Source organism: Nicotiana sylvestris, chromosome 6 (assembly GCF_000393655.2).
Source record: "Nicotiana sylvestris chromosome 6, ASM39365v2, whole genome shotgun sequence".
Taxonomy (NCBI): domain Eukaryota; kingdom Viridiplantae; phylum Streptophyta; class Magnoliopsida; order Solanales; family Solanaceae; genus Nicotiana; species Nicotiana sylvestris.
This window is the reverse complement of record NC_091062.1, coordinates 108,820,269-108,842,575: the sequence shown is the minus strand read 5'-3', so window position 1 is coordinate 108,842,575 and position 22,307 is coordinate 108,820,269. Positions and strand designations below refer to the sequence as shown.

At 38.6% G+C, this 22,307-nt stretch overlaps 1 protein-coding gene across 1 annotated transcript; it reads right to left on the bottom strand.

The window, feature by feature from the left end:
* Positions 1-5,265: 5,265 nt before the first annotated feature.
* Positions 5,266-7,674, bottom strand: LOC138871079 (uncharacterized). The gene is made up of 3 exons (XM_070148932.1): positions 6,596-7,674; positions 6,307-6,448; positions 5,266-5,442 (listed from the first exon to the last, which is right to left on the bottom strand). The coding sequence occupies exons 1-3, from the start codon at positions 7,672-7,674 to the stop codon at positions 5,266-5,268; spliced, it is 1,398 nt and encodes a 465-aa protein (XP_070005033.1).
* Between the last annotated feature and the right edge of the window lie 14,633 nt (positions 7,675-22,307).

Below are 22,307 nucleotides of genomic sequence, written 5' to 3'. Positions count from 1 at the left end.
AGACGGTCCCAATATGGTGTTGGGAAAGGAGGTTGATGGTAGGGAGCAAGATATGGAGCCTGTGTCATTGACCAGTGGTACCGACCATATATCTCCATCCCTAATTGCATGCCCTCCATTACTATCTGTGCAAGGTCCCTTGGGTGGTTGATAAGAATGGTCACCTCTTGACAGTTGACCTCCATCGTGAAGGTAAGCGCGTGACTCTATAATCCTGTCTCGAGCCAAGAGGTGAGCTGGGTTGGTGCACGAGAAGTTTGAGTAGTGTAGACAATAGTGTTGGGTTCCATTATCAAATGTGGTGGAGGAATGGAGTGTGGAGTGTGGTTGTGTTGTAGCCGATGAGTGGACTGGTTGTTTGAGTGTTGTTGTCTGCATAGGTAATTGAGGTTTGGGGAGAACATCTTGTGAGTGAAGAGACTTGGATAATGGTGTAATTGGAGTGTTTGTTTGAATTGGATTAGTTTTATCCGGATTTGAGATAACTATAGGAGATTGTATATCAATGGAAGAGATGGGCGGTTGGAATGACTAATGTTGTGGTTATGTGTTGGACTGGTTTGAAGAGGTGGGGAAAACATTATTGCCCAGTTTCATGGGAACTACCAATTTAGGGTTAGGCAAATATGATGGTATTGTGGTATAGTGTGGTAGGGGTTGTATTAGGTTTTGTTTGGGCAGTGATTAAGGTGTATGAGGCAGTGTGTTTGCATGTGTGATTGGCTTATGTAGCCATCTGAATGGCTTTGGAGAGGTATTGAGTGAAGACCATTTTCTAATTGGGCCGAGTGAGGAAGCACTTGAGTGGAATCTGAAGAGTGCAATTGTGTATTTTCGGCTTGATGAGGCAAAAGATTAGGCTCATCAACAACATTAGGAATAAGTGTAGCAAATTGATTAGTGGTTAATAGGGGTGTTATAATCTGTTTAGAGCTAGTGAGATTACTGAGAATAGGCTTAGGATTATTGATGGTTAATTTTGTAAAAGGAAGCGTATTAGGAGTAATTGATGCAGTCTTACCTGAAAAGCTCGTAAAATTAATATCTGAAGGAGACAATTTTTGTAATTGCTTTGTAATATTGGGATTGAGTTTCATAAGATTTTTTCGTTTTGGAAATTGCACTGTTTTCCATTCTTCTGTGGATGGACTGTGAGAAGAGTCAGGAATGCTTGATTGGTTGAGATTAGTAGTAATCGTATGACTGACATCTTGAACTTGGTAGGAACAAACTTTTTGATTATGTCCCATCCGACCACATTTAGTACATCGCAAATTCAATCCTTCATACATGATATTTTGCCTATGATGTCCAATGTAGATATATGTTCGTAATGGTTGATCCAACAGTATTTCTACACATAACCTAGCATATCTACCTCTGGTTGTTGAGGAGGTTCAAGTATCCATTGTAAGTAATTTTCCAATTTTATTACCAACTTTCTGAATGATATGAAAATCATAAAATTCAGTGGGTAATTCCAGTAATCGTAACCAGATAGCAGAGTAATTGATTTTTGTTTCCGAAGCCATAAACTTTGGTTCCCATTGTCGAACGGATAGAAAGTGATTTAAAATGAACCAAGGTCCATTATTTAAGGCACGATTTTTGTTTTCCTCCTTATGAAACTTAAGAAGAAACAAATCTGAACCTAAATCTATGAGAGGGAGATTTTCAGTGGGTTGCATAAGGTATAAATTTTTTACCGAAGTAGTTGATGTTATACCTTACGACCATAAACCTTAATAATTAATACATTTTTCCAAGGTTTGTAAATCCGACTTTTTTCTTCCATAGACAGTGGAATGAAATTAGAGGCATCAACTGCTGCCTCCAGTTCATCATCAATCACCAATCCATGGGTTGAAGGATCATGATTGTTATTAGGTGTATAAGTTTCAGTAGTAGAGGTTAGGGTATGAAGATATGACTTTGGCGTAGAATGCGTAGGAGAGTGAGTGGTATCGTACGTATCAATAATCATGTGGTTAGTTGGATTTTGATTAGGAGTGGGTGTGGTTTCTGAATTGGAATGGATATCTAGGGGTTTGGGGGGTATGAACTTTAAAGAAGCAGGTTGTTGTTGGGAGAGAATTTGCTCAGTAGTCATTTATAAGAGGATGACTCATTACATATTGGTTCCATGGCTTTCACATATCATAATTAACACAAAACAATATCAATACTAAGGGGTAAGTCCCCCACACAAAGTTAGGCAAGACACTTACCTCAAAATACGCTAACTCAATCCGCTACAAAGCCTTTTTCGTGAATATCCAACTCTGAACGGCCCGAACCTAGCCAAAATAACATTATACCATAAATACAAATTATAGAAAACTATTATGGACAATAAAGTTGTAATCTTTAAAGAAAAATAAAAAGTCGACTAAAAAAGTCAACCCTAAGCTCGCGTTCCAGAAGTTGACCAAACTTACAAAATCCGAATCGCATTCAATTACGAGTCCAAGCATACTAAAATTACTCAATTCTGATCTCAAATCGACCTTCAAATCCTCAAAATGTTGTCTATAAAGTTTCATAATTTTCTCAACTTTTCTAACCCAAAACATTAACTAAATGGTAAAAATAATGATGGGTTCATGTAAAATAATCAAATTCAAGTTAGAAAAACTTACCCCAATTACCTCCTTGAAAATATCTTCAAACATCGCCCATAACCGAGGTCTCTAGCTCAAAAGATGAAAAATGGAACAAAACTCTCGATTTGGAAATTAAATACTGCTGCCCTATTATTGCCTTACGCGATCGCATGAAAAACACTCGCGATCACGGAGAACAAATCTTCTCAACTCATAAAACCTTCTTCGCAATTGTGTAAGCTCAGTCGCGAAGGTGGAGAATGTCCCTCCCAAAGATAGTGATCGCGTTCTTAGCCACATGAACGTGAAGAACATCGTGTGCCTCAGCTCAGTCTCACATTCCTTATACGCTAACGCGATTCACAAACTCCTCAAACATCGCGATCATGTCCTTTACTTCGCAAACGCGAAGAGTAAAATTCTATCTACCCTCAAGGACTCTACGGGACTGTAGGAGGACCTTCGCGAACGCATAGAAGGAAACCAGAACAGAAAAACCAGCAGTCGTATTTCAAGAACAAAGGTCTGAACTCAATCCGAAACACGCCCGGGGCCACCGAGACCTCGTCCGAACATACCAACAAGTCCTATATCATGGTACGAACTCGCTCGAACCTTAAATCACATCAAACAATACTAAAACCACGAATCACACATCGATTCAAGCCTAACGAACTTACGAACTTCTAACTTCTAAAACTAATGTCGAAACATAAAAAGCCAACTCCAATTGACCTCAAATTTTGCACACAAGTCGTAATTGACACAATGGACCATTTACAACTTACGGAACTGAAATCCGGACCCGATATAAATAAAGTCAACTCCCAGTCAAACTTCTCAACCTTCCAAATCTTCAACTTTCTACTTTCGCCAGTTCAAACCGAAATGGCCTACGAACCTCCAAATCAATATCTGGACACTCTCCTAAGTCCAAAATCACCATACAGAGCTATCGGCACCGTCAAAACTCCATTCCAGAGTCATCTATACAAAAGCCAAACTCCGATCAACTTTTTCAACTTGAGCTTCCAACTTTGGGACTAAGTATTCCATTTCACTCTGAAACTCTACCGAAACTAAAATCAACCACCCCGGCAAGTCACACAACCACAATATAACATATAGGAGACAATAAATATGGGAATGGGGCCAAAATACTCAAATTAACCAGCTAGGTAATTACATACGAATAATCTTAAAACAAATGTTCGTCCTCGAACGAGTATAGAGACACACCTAAAGTGGTGAAAAAATGAGGATAATGGCTATGCATATCATTCTCGGTCTCCCAAGTTGCCTCCTTGACTGGTTGAACTTTCTACTAAACCTTTACTAAAGCAATGTTCTTTGACCTCAACTTTCGACCTGCCTATCCAAGATGGCCACCGGCTCCTCAACATAAGACAAATCATTGTCCAATTGGACTGAGCTAAAATCTAATGCATGGGACGGATCACCGTGATACTTTCGGAGCATAAAAACATGGAATATCGGATGAACTGTAGATAGACTAGGTGGTAATGCAAACTTGTTGGCCACCTCACCAATACTCTCAAGAATCTCCAAAGATTCGACATACCTAGGGCTTAACTTGCCCTTATTCCCGAACCTATAAAACCCTTCATGGGCGAACCTAGAGCAAGACCCGCTCTCCAACTATAAATGCAACATCACGAACCTTCAAGTATCCTTAACTCTTCAGGCCTAGATTGGGTTGTATGAAGCCGATCCTGGATCAACTTGACCTTCTACAAGTTATCTCGAACCAAATCCGTGCCCAATAAGGAGCTATCTGAATACTCGATTGGCAGATATTGTTGTATGCAAATTTCACAAGTGGCAAGAACTGATCCCAAAAGCCCCCCGTACTCCATGACATAGGCACGAAGCATATCCTCCAATATCTAAATGGTGCGCTTGGATTGTCCATCCGTCTGGGGGTGGAATGTCGCACTAAACACAACCTGTATGTCTAACTCACTTTGTACGACCCCTAGAAGAGTGATGTAAACTGCATACTTCGGTCAGAGATGATGGATACCGGCACGCCATGAAGTCGAAAAATCTTGCAGATATAGACCTGAGTCAGTTACTCTGAAGAATAAGTAGTCACCGCCAGAATGAAATAAGCCGACTTGGTCAACCTATCCACTATCACCCATACAACATCAAATTTCTTCTGAGTTTGTGGGAGCCCAACAACGAATTCCATGGTAACTCGCTCCCATTTCCCTTGGGAGTCTCAAGTCTCTGAAGCAACCCACATAGCCTCTGGTGCTCATACTTCACCTGCTGATAATTTTGGCACAGAGATATATACTCCACTATGTTTTTCTTCGTTGTCCTCTACAAATAGTAATGCCTCAAGTTCTGGTATATCTTAGTGGCACCCGGATGAATGGAGTATCGCTAAATGTAGGCCTCTTGAAGATTCAACACGCAAACCATCCATATTGGGAACACATAACCGGACCTGCATCCGCAACAAACTGTTATCTCCGATAGAAACCTCCTTGCCATCGCTGTGTTGTACCATGTACTTAAGGACGATAAAATGGGGGTCGTCGTACTGATGCTTTCTGAAACGATCATATAAAGAGGATTGAGAAACCAAGCAAGCCAGAACTCGGCTGCGCTCCGAAACATCCAGTCTAACAAACTAGTTGGCCAAAGCCTGAACATCAAAAGCTAATGGCCTCTCTACTGCTGGTACATATGCTAAACTGCCTAACCTCTCCGCCTTTCGACTCAAGGCATTGGCCACCACATTGGCCTTACTGGCATGATATAGAATAGTGATATTATAGTCCTTAAGCAACTCTAACCACCTATGTTGCTACAAATTAAGATCCTCTATTTGAACAGATGTTGTAGACTCTAGTGGTCGGTATAGACCTACAAGGGACACTATACAAATAGTGCCGCCAAATCTTCAAGGCATGAACAATAGCTGCTAATTCCAGGTCGTGGACAAGATAATTCTTCTCATGAACCTTCAACTAACTAGACAATTAGGCAATCACCCTACCGTCTTACGTCAGCAACGCGCCAAGGCTAACACGTGACGCATCACAATACACAGTGTAAGACCCCGAACCAACAGGAAACACAAATATTGGGGTTGTAGTCAAAGCAGTCTTGAGCTTTTGAAAGCTCTCCTCACACTCTTCGGACCATTTGAAAGGAGCACCCTTGTAAGTCAATCTGGTCTAGGTGCAACAATAGATGAGAAGCCCTGTAAATTTTACTTGCACTTGTGTATATGCATTTACCTTTAGAATGATAATATGAGTAAATGACCATTTCCTTGCTTCCCTTTTTTAATTTCATTTAAGATTGCAAGGATGGTTTATAATGAAGATGAGGATAATCAAGCGTTGGCTGGGTTTTGTTCATGCCAGTAACTTGATTGGAAAAACGAAAGCGTTAAGATTTTAGTCAAATGTGTTAAAATTGTAACTCTTGTTTTTCTTTCACAAAAAAATTTTGATTCTTGTTACTAAAAGTCTGAACCATGCACCAATTTGAAGAATCCAAAAAGAGATAAGACGGCATTCGTGAGAGGAAAAAGAATTTAACACCCTTTTCATCTATCTACGAAACGAAGGTAATACCTGACCAAACTAAGAAAACTCTGAATCTTAGTAGCTGAAGACTGTCTGGGCCAACTCTACACCGCTTCAATCTTCTTTAGATCTACCTTGATCCTCTCATTCGACACCACATGGCCCAAAAATGCCATTGAATCAAGCCAGAGTTTACACTTTGAAAATTTTGCATACAACTTCTTTTCTTTCAAGGTTTGGAGCACAATTCTCAAATGATGTCCATGATCCTCCCAGCTGCGCGAGTACACCAAAATGTCATCAATAAATACAATGACGAATGAATCAAGATAGGGCTAGAATACATTGTTCATCAGGTGCATGAACATTGCTAGGAAGTTGGTCAACCCAAATGACATCATAAGGAAATCAAAATGACCATACCAAGTCCTGAAAGTAGTCTTCGGAATATCCAGATCCCAAATCTTTAGCTGAAGATACCATGATCGCAAATCAATCTTTGAGAACATTCTGGAACCCTGTAGCTGATCAAATAAGTCATCAATGTGTGGAAATGGATATCTATTCTTCAATATAACCTTTTTCAAATATCGAAAGTCAATACACAAGTGCATAGAACCATCTTTTTTCTTCACAAATAGAACTGGAGCACCCCAAGGTGACACACTAGGCCAAATGAAACCCTTATCAATCAACTCTAGCAACTGCTTCTTTAACTCTTTCAACTCCACTAGGTCCATATGATAAGGTGGAATAGAAATGGGATGAGTGTCCGACAACAAATCAATACCAAAATCGATATCCCTATCGGACGGCATGCCTGGAAGATCTGCCGAAAATACATCTGGACAGTTTCTTACTACCGAAACTGACTCAACTGTAGGAGTATCAACATTGACATCTCTGACAAAGGCTAGATATGCATCACACCCCTTCCCAACCATCCGTTGTGCCTTAAGGAAGGACACAACCCTGCTAGGAATATAATCCAAAGTACCCCTCCACTCCAACCGAGGTAAACTTAGCATAGCCAATGTCACAGTCTTCTCATGACAATCTAGAATAGCCTGATAGGGCGATAACCAGTCCATGTCCAAGATAACATCGAAGTCTACTATACTAAGAAACAATAGATCAACTTTGGTCTCAAAATCACCAATGACAACTAAACACAATCGATATACATGGTCAACAACAATAGAATCTCCCACAGGCATAGACCCATAAACAGGAGAACTCAAAGAATCACGAGATATACCCAAATACGGCGCAAGGTAAGATGATACACATGAATAAATTGAGTCTTGATCAAATAAGACTAATGCATCTCTATGACAAATCGGATCAATACCAGTGATAACTGTATCTGATGCAACCACCTCTGTCCTACCCAGAAAAGCATAACTTCTGGCTTGGCCTCCCCCTCTAGGGTGACCCTTACCCGTTTGACCTCCACCATTAGCTGGTTCTGCAGGTGGAGCGGCAACTGGAGTAGTAACCATGGCCTGCAAAGTATGGGGACCTGTGGAATACGTGGAGCCTAAGTAGTCAATGGAGGTGCACCCCTCTTGAGTTTGGGGAAGTCCCTCACTAATGACGAGCATCACCACACTCAAAACAAGCTCACGGAGGACGGGCTGCTAAAACTGGTCCGGGCCTGGTTGACTGGACTGACCACTAAAAGCACCTTATGCAGGAGGTGCACTAGACAGTGGCGGTGCATAATGGGCAACCTGAGATCTAGGAGTAGCTGGAGTACCACTAGTGTTACACCCCATGTTTTTGTACGTGAAAGTATGTCGTTAGTCAATTGATGTAACCTCGGAAATGTGATCTTCTTTGAAAGTATATAAAGTGATTTAATGTTGTTACACCCCGTACTTCAGACATCACTGTTATTATAGGATTATCTAATGTAAACTTAAAAAGGACGAAATCTTTCAACAAGGATAAGAAAGGTTTACTAAAGTCTTAAGCAAGTTAAGACGAATATGAGACTTTTTAATCATGATTTAAATGAGTTTTAAAGTCAAGATATGACTATATATGATCTTTGGATATGAAATATAAAGTTTGGGAGAAATCGGATTTAAGTTGCAGAAAAAAACCGACTAAGGATTTGCCTTGTAATGAAGCATTTTGGGCAATATATTCCATGTGTTATCTGAGGTTGTTTGGGGACATATTATATACCAAAATGAAGGTCTTTGAAGCTAGTTTCCAAAGGTCCAAACCATTTATTCATACAACATCGGGGTAGAAAAATATGAATTTATATAGTAGGGTCGCCAAATCACGTCGCATTGCTACGGAGAAACTGGCAGTTTTATCCCAATATATTGAGAGTTACATGGAGATATTTATATGGAATTAAATCCCTATGTGTATAGTTTCCAACACTACAAACCATTTGTTAATACAATATCGGATTAGAGAGATACAAGCGTCCGAAATTGCACCGCTCAAGCTGCCAAGCAGGCAACATACCCACCTACTTGGAAAATTGAGGCGGTGGGCTTATAAGTTATCTTCACCCTTTTATATATCATCATTATACACAGAAAACTTACACCAAAATACTATCAATTCTCTCTAAGAGCTGGTCCAAGATCCTAAGAACCAAACTAAAGGGAAATTAACTCAAATTATCATCAAAAGTGATAAAGACTAGAAGAGAATGCTTCGATGATATTGTGGTGTGATTGAGGTCTATTGTAAGCTAAGTTGAGATAGGGTGTCGAGCTGTAGATGTTTTCCAAGGTATGTATAACATCTTCTTGATTGTACCTAAGGCTAATCTTGTGTTGGTCATGTTGTTTGAGTGAAAAACCATAAGATAGTACTTGAAAGAACATGAGATATGGTTGTCTCTTTAGTTGGGCTGTTTTGTGGATAAATATATGGTTTGTGGTGGCTGGAAATTGTGAGAAATAATTTGATAATGTTGTAGCTGTTGTTGTTAAGCTTTTCTAGGTGATAATTAAGTTGATTGAAGAAGAAAAGATGAAAAATAAGTGATTGATGGTAGAAATTAAGGTGCTAGACATATGGGGCTGTTTTGGAAGGCATTTTGTGGATGTTTTAAACTAGAAATAATATGTTACATATAAGTATGATATTCTGAAGGTTGTAAACTGATTTATGAAATACGAGTTGGTACATATAAGTATGATGTTGCTATTGTTGGTCATAGTTGTTGTTGTTGGGTTGTTGATGACCCTTAGTGGTCTTTGGGATGAATTAAAAATAGGGGAGATTCTGCCCAATTTTCCTTAAGCCATACGACTAGTCAAATACGATGGTACGGCATTATACGTTAACGGCAATATCATTTCACTTGTTGTAGATGCAAGACGTTGTGTCGAGCTTGGTTGAGTAATAAGGAAGATATTATGCAGGTATGTTAAGGCTATCCCTTATTTCTTTTTGGCATGATCCAAATGATACAAACGAAACGAGCAAACGCACAGCTTTCATAAATAACTCTATTCATAGAAGTATTAGAGGTGCCTATGCTCTTGAATTCCCATGTGTCTTATTATTACATCTTCTGTTCATGGGTCTCAGAAAAATACCTAAGTTGAAAAAAGTTTATTTCATGATATTAATAAGGGGTATAATGGTCTTATGACATTCCGAAAAGTTTTATTAAAGTACTTCTCATGCAACGCATTCATTTACATATGCACTTACCCATGACTCAGACGGGATTATATACGCGTATATATATATATATATATATATATGGGATATGGGAAAAGGTTACGACGTTATATACGCATCACCACCTGATCAGCTGGTATACATTGATGATTTTGCCCACAGAGGCCGAGATGATATGATGGGATACCCTCAGAGGCTTGATGATGACATGTACACATATACTTACGCATGATATGACATTTACATGCACATGCATGGCATTATAAATATTTTCTGATTCACCCAGCTGCTCAGACTTACAGGTTGAGTACTTACTCCATATTTCTTTCATGTCTTTTATATACTACTTTTCATTCCTTACATATTCAGTACATTATTTGTACTAACGTCCCTTTTGCCAGGGACGCTGCATTTCATGCCCGCAAGTCCTGAATGACAGGTTGACGGGTTTCCTTGTAGGCTCATCTTAGTGAAAGGTGTTGGTGCACTCCACTTGCTCCGGAGTTACCTATTTGATTAGTATGATTTGGAAATGTATTGACTGGTATGGCGGGGCCTTGTCCCAACCTTTATGATGTTTATGTACTCTTAGATGCTTGTAGACAAATGTCAGGTATGTAGATACTTGTATGGCCTTGTCGGCCTACGTTTTGAGTTTGCAAATGATTATTTCAGCCTTATAGGCCCGTATGTCACATGTATAAGTTTCTAGATCATGTTGGGTCATCCTATGTCTAGTATTCCCTTATGTTTTATTCTGATTATCTCATGACGTCCCTTTTGGCCCATTTACCAATGATAGTACAATAAGAATGATATGTTACGTTGGTACTCGGTTGAGTAAGGTACCGGGTTCCAGTCGTGGCCCTTCGAGTTGGGTCGTGACAAAAGTGGTATCAGAGCAATTCTGTCCTAGGGATTCTACAAGCTGTGTCTAGTAGAGTCTTATTTATGGGTGTGTTGTGCACCAAACTTATAAGCAAGAGGCTACAGGGCATTTAGGACTGTCACTCATTCTTCTTACTCTAGATCGTGTGGTAGATCTCAGTTGTAAGAATTCAAACTCCTAATTTCTATTTTATTTGTAATACAACGATATCTACATTCAGAAAGATAGCTGGTAAGAGATTGAAGGTGGCTGCAGAAGAGTTGAGTTAGAGGAACGAGTAAATGTGAGGTCTTCAGCAGATCATGTGTGTACTATGATATCTAAGCTTGTGTACTAAGATGTCTAAGCTTTTTGATAATAAGCCCTAAGGAAAGAATATCTATCCACTCGTATGGTAAAATGGAATAAAAAATGGAAGGTATACACAAGTTTCAACAAGTAAATGAAGCAAGGTGAAGAAGGGTACGAGGTACCTAATTAATGAAGATTAACAATATTTACAATTCTAGCAGATAAATATAAGCATTCTGAGTTACTTTCAACAGCAATGGAGATATATACAATTATCCACACCCATCTCAATTATGGCTTATGGTAGCTGACAAATATAGTTTAAGAGAAGGATGGGATATCAGGATCAAGTTGGGGTTAGAGTAACCCAAAATTATGGATGGATTGTTAGCATTAGTTGATATTTTCGAATGATAGTGCAAGTTGTAATAGATATCTTTGTGAGACACCCAGATGGTGAACTCTATAATAGTATAATCAGATATGAATACTAGAATATTTAGAAACTTCAAAAGATAGGCAGTGAATCCTAGAAGGGATAAATATTTACCTTAGTATGACTCCATCCCCGAGTAAAAAAAGAAAGGGAGAATGTTAGGCATTCCGAAGACCAGTGAGATGAAGTAAGGGGAGCTAAAAGTGAAAGAATATTTTGTTGAAGTTTTTAGAATAAAGTGATAGACAAAAATATTAGCCCGAGAATAAAAAGAGAGTGAATGAAGCATTATGAGTAAGATGTGATAAATGGATGATAAAGGTAAATCAAAATATGACACAGTGACAAAGTCTATAGTCAGTGAAGGAAAAGACAAGATGTGACAGGCCTTGAGGCAATAAAAGAGTATAAGCCATAAAGTCATATCCCTATTTCATAAAAAAATGAGTTGGTGACTCCAACGGGATTACTAGAAGGAAAAGTTAGACCCTCGGAATAATAGAAATCAGTATGGGCTAGTGAACAAGCTAAGTTGAACATAAATTAGGGACCAAATGATTTGATAATAGTCAGCAACAAGAGAATTTCAGAGATTACATTCCAGCGATAGTAAAATGGACAACAAAAGAATAACCTTTCAAGGTCATTCAGGAAGATGCTTCCTTAAAGCGAGCACTGTAAGCAAAGTTATGCTTAAGGGACTACGTATGCCAGTTACACTAGGTATCACCCTCATGACTAAAGAATTCAATTATCCTTGGTATAGAAGGGTTACCGCAAGGTGAGTAAGAGTCCATGAAGATGTGAAAAGAATCCAAAGATTAAGATGTATGATGGAATAATAAATAAAGAATGCGATAAAAAGGTGAAAGGAATGAGATTGCATCTATTCAGATCCTACAGATAAGATATGACTCCAGAACATTATGCAAGCACGAAGCCGGGGAGAGGCAGTAAGGGTTCCAGCACAAGATGTTATTGATAGATAAGTGCAAATGAACACTTGATACATAAGGAGCCAGTGCGAGAGGTAAGTTAAGACTAGTTGAGAAAATAAGGAAGTAGGCTTCAACTTAAGCATTGTGACATAAAGAAGATATGGTCTTGTAACAACATTGTATGCACTCTATAAGAAAGTGGCACCTATGGTGGCTAATGAACAACAAGAATAAAAAAAATCAAAAGGTGATATTCAAGATCATATGAGTTGCATGGAATTCCAACATATGAGGGCACTAAGATAAGCCAAGTATTAATGCAACAAGTGGCAGAACGACCCAGAAAAGTTATTGCTTACATTTAAAGACAACTGAGAAAGCATGAAAGGAAATCTATGATGCTACCAAGTAAAGGAAGGTTTTGAGTAGTATGAATCGATATGTGTAGGTCGCATGCTAAAGTATCCTATAGCGACAAGGTTTTATGTAGATAGGAGTAAAGGTGTGGAATGGTGAGTGAGAAGGTGGCGAGAACAGGTAAGGCCTTGAAATTAAGCCTATCAAAACAAGAGAGCTGATGGGTTCCCTAAGCTATAGAAAGCATGGTACAGTCTGAATGAACTCAGAGGAGTCTAAGAATAGGAGCAATTAGAAGAGATGAAATGCTACCCTGGTAGTAGAATAATGGTGTAATTGTGATAAATAAGAGGATGACATTTGGACCTTCAATTGAGTAATGATTTAAAGAAAATGGATTTTATGGATGGTAAGGTATTAGAATAGCCCCATAAGATGAATCACGTTGGGATGATATGAAGTACGGTTATTGAAGTATAGTCACTACTAAAAAATCAGGTTTTAGCGACGGACAAATTCTGTAGCTAAATAGAAAAATCCATCGCAAATCTCATTTAGCGACGGATTAGCAATGGATTATCATAATAGTCTGCTAGCTATGAGCGTTTTAGCGACAGATTAGCGACGATGTTCATAGCTAATTCCAATTTTTTTTGTAGTGAGTATCACCCTTAGGTGGATCAGGAAAATCAATTCAGATGTTCCCCAAACGTGAGCCCTAGTGACAATTTATTAAGTTAGAGGAGATGGTTGGAGCTAGTGAAAGACTATGATGTTGATATTTTATACAGTTCAAGGAAGGCAAATGTAGTAGTAGACGCCCCCAGCGGTAGACCTATGGGTAGCCTATCATATTTACAGCCAGAGAAGAGTGACATAGCTTGTGAGATTCATCGGATAGCTAATCTTGGAATTCAATTGCTAGATTCAGGTGGTACTGGAGTTACTATTTAGGACATGGAAACATCCTCTTTAGTAGCTGAAGTGAAGGAATGCCAGTATGAAGATCCTGTTCTAGATCATTACAGAGATATAACCCCTCAAAAGGAGAAGACACCATTTGAGATTATAGGAGATGGAGTCCTCAGATATCGGGGTCGATTATGTGTTCCTAATGTGGGAGGGTTGCGCCAGCAGGTTATGGGATAAGCAGTGAGAAAGTAACCTAGAGTTGTGTAGCACACCTCGGTAATAATAAACCTAAGTAAGTGTTATAGTACGGTATGGCCTACTTAGATGCACTAAATCCATAAGGACAGATAACCAAGACTAGGAAACAAAATATAGCAATAGTTGTAATTTTGGCAAAGTACCAAGCGAAAAACTTCAGTACACCTATTTATGCTCCGAGGGATATCTTGTCATAGTTCTGTATATGTTCACAAAATGATGTAAAGTGATTGGCAGAAAACTAGGAAAAAAAGAGAGAAGATCCGCACATAAAGGACAGAGTTGTACATGCTGCAACATAGAATGTTGTCAAAGTTATGGGATTGGAAGAATTCCGATCAGAAGTCGTGATGTGAGAAGAAGCCAAAAGGGGGGAATGCCCTGGTGTTTGAATTTATTCAAAGAACAATTGCCTAGATGGTGGAAAATATTAAAGTATTCATGAGATCTATAGGATATGAGACTAATAAGCACATCAGTTAACATTCGAAGACGAATGTTCCAAAGGGGGGAATGATGTTACACTCCATATTTTTGTACGTGAAAGTTTGTCATAAGTCAATTGATCTAACCTTGAAAATGAGATCTTCTTTGAAAGTATATAAAGTGATTTAATATTGTTACACCCCGTACTTCAAACGCCACTGCCATTATAGGATTATCTAATGTAAACTCAAAAAGGACGAAATCCTTCTACAAGGATAAGAAAGGTTTACTGAAGTCTTAAGCAAGTTAAGATGAATATGAGACTTGTTAATCATGATTTAAATGAGTTTAAAGTAAATATATGACTATATATTATCTTTAGATATGAAATATAAAGTTTGGGAAAAATCAAATTTAAGTTGCTGAAAAGAACCGACTAAGGATTTGCCTTGTAATGAAGCATTTTGAGCAATATATTTCATCTGTTATCTGAGGTTGTTTTGGGACATATTATATACTAAAATGAAGGTCTTGGAACCTAGTTTTAAATGGTACAAACCATATATTCATATGACATCGGGGTAGAGAAATATGAATTTATATAGTAGGGTCACTAAGTCGCGTCGCCGCACTTCGGAGAAACTGGCAGTTTTATAGGCCAATTGCGACACAGTTTTCTCTCAATCTATTGAGAGTTACATAGAAATATTTATATGAAATTAAAGCCCTATGTGTCTAGTTTCCAACTTTGCAAACCATTTGTCAATATGATATCGTATTAGAGAGATACAAGCATCCGAAATTGCACTGCTCAAGCTGCCAATCATGCAACTTACCCACCTACTTAGAGAATTGAGGCGGTGGGCTTATAAGTTATCTTCTCTCTTGTATATCTCGTCATTATACATAGAAAACTTACATCAAAACACTCTCAATTCTCTATAAGAGCTGGTCCAAGATCCAAAGAACAAAACCAAAAAAAAATCAACTCAAATTATCATCTAAGGTGTTAAAGACTACAAGAGAATGCTTCTATGATGTTGTGGTGTGATTGAGGGCTATTGTGAGCTAAGTTGAGATAGGGTTTCGAGTTGTAAATGTTGTACATGGTAAGTATAACATCTTCTTGATTGTTCCTAAGGCTAATTGTGTGTTGGTTGTGTTGTTTGAGTGAAAAACCATAAGATAGCACTTGAAAGAATATGAGATATAGTTGTCTCTTTGGTTGGGCTGTTTTGTGCCTAAATATATGGTTTGTGGTGGCTGGAAATTGTGAGATAATTTGATAATGTTGTGACTGCTTTTGTTAAACTTTTTTAGGTGTTAATTAAGTTGATTGAAGAAGAAAAGATGAAAAACAAGTGATTGACGGTAAAAATTAAGGTGCTAGACGTATGGGGCTATTTTGGAGGGCATTTTGTGGATGTTTTAAACTAGAAATAATATGGTAAATATAAGTATGATGTTCCGAAGGTTGTAAACTAATTTATTAAATAAGATTTGGATTCAATTCATATCTTTCTATGAGTAAAAATGAGTTTGCCGCCCAATATGATTGTTAAGATAATCGGAGAAACTCATATTAAATTGCATTGTTGTTGTTGCTATTGTTGGTTATAGTTGTTGTTGTTGGGTTGTTGATGACACTTAGTGGTCTTTGAGATGAATTAAAAATAGGATAGGTTCTGCCCAATTTTCCTTAAGCCATACGACTAGCCAAATACGATGGTACGACATTATACGTTAACGGCAATATCATTTCACTTGTTGTAGATGCAAGACATTGTGTCGAGATTGGTTGAGTAATAAGGAAGATATCATATATGTATATTAAGGCTATCCCTTCTTTCTTTTTGGCATGATCCAAATGATACAAATGAAATGAGCAAACGCACAACTTTCATAAATAACTCTATTCATAGAAGTATTAGAGGTGCCTATGCTCTTGAATTCACATGTGTCTTATTATTACATCTTCTGTTCATGGGTCTCAAAAAAATACATAAGTTGAAAAAAGTTTATTTTATGATATTAATCAGCGGTATAATGGTCTTATAATGTTCTGAGAAGTTTTATTAACGTACTTCTCATGAATTGCATTTATTTACATGTGCATTTACCCATGACTCAAACGGCGTTATATACGCGTATATATATATATATATATATATATATGTTTATGGGATATAGGAAAAGGTCACGGCGTTATATATGCATCACCACCTTATCAGCTAGTATATATTGATGATTTTGCCCACAGAGGCCGAGATGATATGATGGGATGCCCTCAAAGGCTTGATAATGATATGTTGTTACATTTCGCGTTTTCGCACTTTAAAATTTTGTTTTCAGTTAACCGACGTAGACTCGGGGGTGAGATCATCTTGACGTTAACGTACTTATGCTACTTATAACAAGCGATAAATAAGTGTTATGAAGGATAAAAGGGGTACACGAATTAAAGAAAACGAGTTTCGTTGAAAGTGGCCAATTTGGAATAAAATACGGGTCGAGCGAAAACACCCGATAATTATGAACTAGTACCATGAAAGGTACCATATGACCACGGTAGTATAATATATAAAGTGTATATGAAGTATTTTAAAAATAAGTTGAATTTTAAGTAATTTGGAGCAATTTTTAAATTATGCGGGTAATTGGTTAATTACCGAGTAACGGGACATTACCCGATTAACTAATAAGTGGATAAAAATTTAATAATTTACTCCCCCCCACGTGGCAGCCCTCCCTACCAAAAATAATGACTCTTTAGTCTACTAACCTAGGTGGCAACTTAATGTCTTGGATGGAAGACACCTTTTATGGTTTAAAATAACCAAGGTGATAATCCATTCAAAAAACTCAATAATCCAAAAAGGGATATGAACAAATAGCCTTTTTGATTCTGTTATTGTCCATAAACTTGGGCATCATTTCTTGGTAAAGGATTCAAGCCAACAAATTTGTTCTTGGTTTTGAAACCAAAAACGTTGATTAGGAAACATTTCGTCCAAGATTTCAATCCAAGCCAATTTCGTTTCAATTTCAGAGGATCCAAGTGTAAAATTTCGTTCAAGGATTCAAAAGCAGTAGCTTCATTCCGTTCAAATAATTTCAGGGAAAGGTATGCTAAGGTCCTCCCTTCTTTCTTTTGGCATGGTCCAAATTATACTGAAGAAACGAGCAAACACACAGTTTTCATAAATTACTCTATTCATAGAAATAGTAGGGGTGTCTATATTCTTGATTCCCCATAAGAATTATTATTATCCTCTGTTCATGAGTCTCAGAATAATACGCAGTTGGAAAAGTTTATGCGGAAGGAATATTGAGATAATTACGTATTTTTCATGCATTTCACTCATTTATACATGTGCATTGACCCATGACCAGATGGTGTTTTATACGCATATATATGTAAATATATGTATATGGTATATGGAAAAAGGTTACGATGTTATATACGTATCACCACCTGATTAGCTGGTATATGTTGATGATGTTGCCCACAGTGGCCGAGACGATATGATGGGATACCCTTAGTGGCTTGATGATATTATGTACACCCATACCTATGCATGGCACGATATTTTATACGCATGTGCATGATATTATAAACGTTTCAAAATTTACAAAGTTATTCAGATTTAAAGATATGTTTCTGTATTCCATGTTTCATTTATGTCTTTTACGTACTAATTTTCATGCCTTACATACTCAGTACATTTTTCGTACTGATGGCCTATTTCACAGGGCCTGCATTTCATGCTCGCAGGTGCAGATAGACAAGCTGACGGTCCCCCTTCTTAGGATCCCTGATCAGCGAGAGTTGGCGTGCTCCATTTGATCCGGAGCTGCTTTTAATTTTGGTACGATACGTTTGTATATGGGTATGATGTGGCTCAGTTCTGTCTTTGTACAGTTATGTTTCTGGTAGAGGTCTGTGGACAGTATGTCTAGTTGGGTTATATGTGGCCTTGTCGGCTTTTAGTTTTGGATGTATAGTTATCTATAGCAGCCTTGCCGGCTCGCCCAATGTATTCTGCATGTATACGTACATATGCCTGGATGGCAGGTTTCCTTCACGTATGTTATTTTCGTAATGCAGCAGATGTTATTCAAGATCATATCTTAGACGTATGTTTAGGGGTGTTTAACATGTAGGACTCAGGCACCCTTCACGACCCATAAGTTTGGGTCATGACATATGTACACATATAATTATGCATGATATGATATTTACATGCACATGCATGACATTATAAATATTTTATGATTCACAGAGCTACTCAGACTTACAGGTTAAGTACTTACTCCATATTTCTTTCATGTCTTTTATATACTACTTTTTATTCCTTACATACTCAGTACATTATTTGTATTGATGTCCCTTTTGTCGGGGACACTGCATTTCATGCCCGCAAGTCCTGAAAGATAGGTTGACAGTTCTCCTAGTAGGCTCAGTTCAGTGAAAGGTGTTGGTGCACCTCACTTGCTCCGGAGTTGCCTATTTGATCAGTATGATTTGGAAACGTATTGACTGGTATGGCAGAGCCCTGTCCCAACCTTTATGATGTTTATGTACTCTTAGACGCTGGTAGACAGATGTCAGGTATATAGATACTTGTATGGCCTTGTCGGCCTACGTTTTGATTTTACAAATGATTATGTCAGCCTTATAGACCGGTATGTCACATGTATAAGTTTCTATATCATGTTGGGTCATCCTATGTCTAGTATTCCCTTATGTTTTATTCTGATTATTTCATGACGGTTCTTTTTGGTCCATTTACCAATGATAGTACAATAAGAAAGATATGTTACGTTGGTACTCGGTTGAGTAAGGTTCGTGGCCCTTCGATTTGGGTCATGACAACTAGAAGCTAGAAGTGCTAAATGAACTGGATGGCTCACACAACCTCTACCATGACGAGATGCAACTCGGGCACGGGCACCACTATATCCACCAGAATCTTAAGGCCTCTTGGCCCCATGTCCTCTCTCTCCCGGACCTGCATAGCCTCCAATCTTTGTGCATTCTATACCACCTGCTGATATGGGGTATCTGTCTCCAACTCTCGATCCATGCTAAATCTGATACCATAGTTGAACCCCCTCAATAAATCGACAAACTCGCTCTCTGACTATGGAAACCAAGGTAGGTGCATGTCTCAACAACTCACTGAATCTGACAGCATACTCTGACACGATCATACAACCCTGGCACAACTGCTCAAACTCCGCATGACATGCATCCCGAAGGCTCTGGGGAACAAACTCTCTCAAGAACTTCTCTGAAATCTAAGCCCATGTGAGTCAAGCTGCATCGGCTGGGCTACCCTCTTCATAAGCGTGCCACCATTGATACACTGGTCCCGACAGATAAAATGTAGTAAAAGAAACCCTGCTCATCTCCATAATACCCATGGTATGGAGAATACGATGGCTCTTCTCCAGAAAACCATGTGCATCATCTGTAGCTAGGCCGCTAAAAGTAGGAGGATGGTACTTCTTGTACCTCTCAAGTTTGAGCTGCTCCTCATCAGATGTTGATGCCCTAACCTCGAGCTTAATTGGGATAATCGGTTGCACTGGTATAACCTTTGGGACTTGGTCAACATGGACTCGCTGCTCTGAGGTACGGGCTGTGGGAGTCTGAGCTCCTCCCCCAGGCTGAAATATGATTGGTGCAAGTGGAATCAACCCCTCATGAGCTAGACATACTCAAGAACTGTGCGCGTGTCTCCTGAAGTGCAAGGGTAGCAACAGGCGCCTCAGGTGCCTGCCCCCCAACTAGAGATACTGGTCACTCCTCTGTCGCAGCTTGGGAAAGTGCTCTGGCTACACCACGTGCCCCTCCTCGGCCTTGGCCTCTGCCCCGACCCCGGCCTCTCACAGCTATAGCAGGGGGGGCACCGGTGTCTGGTCATCGGATCCAGCGGTGCGTGTCCACACCATCTGTGAGAGAATAGAAAGACAAGGATTGAGAATTTCAAAGTCAACAAATTCGCACGATAAGGAATCAAGAAGTGGTATTTTCCTAATAGTTCCATAGCCTCTCGAAGATAAGTACATATGTCTCCGTACCAATCCATGATACTCTACTCAACCTGCTTATGACTCATAACACCTACGAACCTAGAGCTCTGATACCAACTTGTCACGACCCCAATCTCACTTTGTAGGATGTAATGATTGAACTTAATCTCTAAGACTAGGTAGGCCTAATATGCATGAATGATTAATGGAAATAATAATAAAACTCCCAATTAAATCAACAACAATCATAAAAAGGACTCCACGATACAACTGAATACAACACCCAAAATCTGGTAAGACCGAGTCACAAGCTTTACACGAGTATACTGAAACATCCCTATACAACAGTATTTATAAAAGAAGAATGAAATAGAAATTGGATAGAGGGTGACTCTGAGGCCTGTGAATGCCAGCAGGTATACCTTGAACTTGAAGTCTCTGATCCAGGCTCAACTCACGGATGCCTAGGCTAGTATGAAGTACCTGGATCTGCATAAAAAGATGTAGAGAAGTGTAGTATGAGTACACAACAACGATACCCAGTAAGAATCAAGTCAAACCTTGGTAGAGTAGTGACGAGTCAGGTCAAGACACCTACTTGAACATATAAAGAAACCGAACAGGTATAGTACAGTATAATAATAGAAACAATGGAAGTGATGTAATGAAGAATTATAACAATAATAGCTACACTAAAATTAAGGCAATTAAGACATCACGGAAGAAACACATAATAAGAATGCCAAGGAAACGATGCAGACAAATACAATTGATTTAAATGAAATATAGCAACAAGAATCACTACCGAGGTACCGCCTCGTAGCCTCGTTTCACAAATCAAATTCACAGCCCTTTCTTATACCACCGCGGGAACCTTGCATTGAGTTTTGAAAATCATTTTTTCGAAATAGCTTTTAGCCCACCTTATCACACCGCGTGGCTTCAAGTAGTTTTCCTACTAGCAACACGCATATCAAGTCTATCCCATCTCACTGCATGCGTATCAACTCCATTTCTTACTGGAACATATAAAGAAACCGAACAGGTATAGCACAGTATAATAATGGAAACAATGAAAATGATGCAATGAAGAATTATAACAAGAATAGCTACACTGAAATTAAGGCAATTAAGACATCGCGGAAGAAACACATAATAAGAATGCCAAGAAAATGACGCAAACAAATAAAATTGATTTAAATGAAATATAGCAACAAGAATCGCTATCGAGGTACCGCCTCGTAGTCTCGTTTCACAAATCAAATTCATAGTCCTTCCTTATACCATCAGGTCAACCTTATATTTAGTTTTGAAAATATTTTTTCAAAATAGCTACCCGCGTTTTAGCCCATCTTATCACACCGTGTGGCTTCAAATAGTTTCCTTACTAGCAATACACGTATCAAGCCCACCTTATCTTAATGCATGCATATCAACCCAATTCTTACTGGAACATATAAAGAAATTGAACAGGTATAGTACAGTACAATAATGGAAATGATGCAATGAAGAATTATAACAAGAATAGCTACACCGAAATTAAGGCAATTAAGACATCGCGGAAGAAACACATAATTAGAATGCCAAGGAAACAATGCAGACAAATACAATTGATGTAAATGAAAGATAGAAAAAAGAATCACTATCGAGGTACCGCCTCGTAGTCTCGTTTCACAAATCAAATTCACAGGCCTTCCTTATACCACCGCGGGAACCTTGCATTTAGTTTTGAAAATTATTTTTCCGAAATAGCTACCCGCGTTTTAGCCCACCTTATCACACCGCGTGGCTTCAAGTAGTTTCCATACTAGCAACACGTGTATTAATCTCACTGCATACGTATCAACCCCAATTCTTACAGGAACATATAAAGAAATCGAACATGTATAGTACAGTATAATAATGGAAACAATGGAAATTATGCAA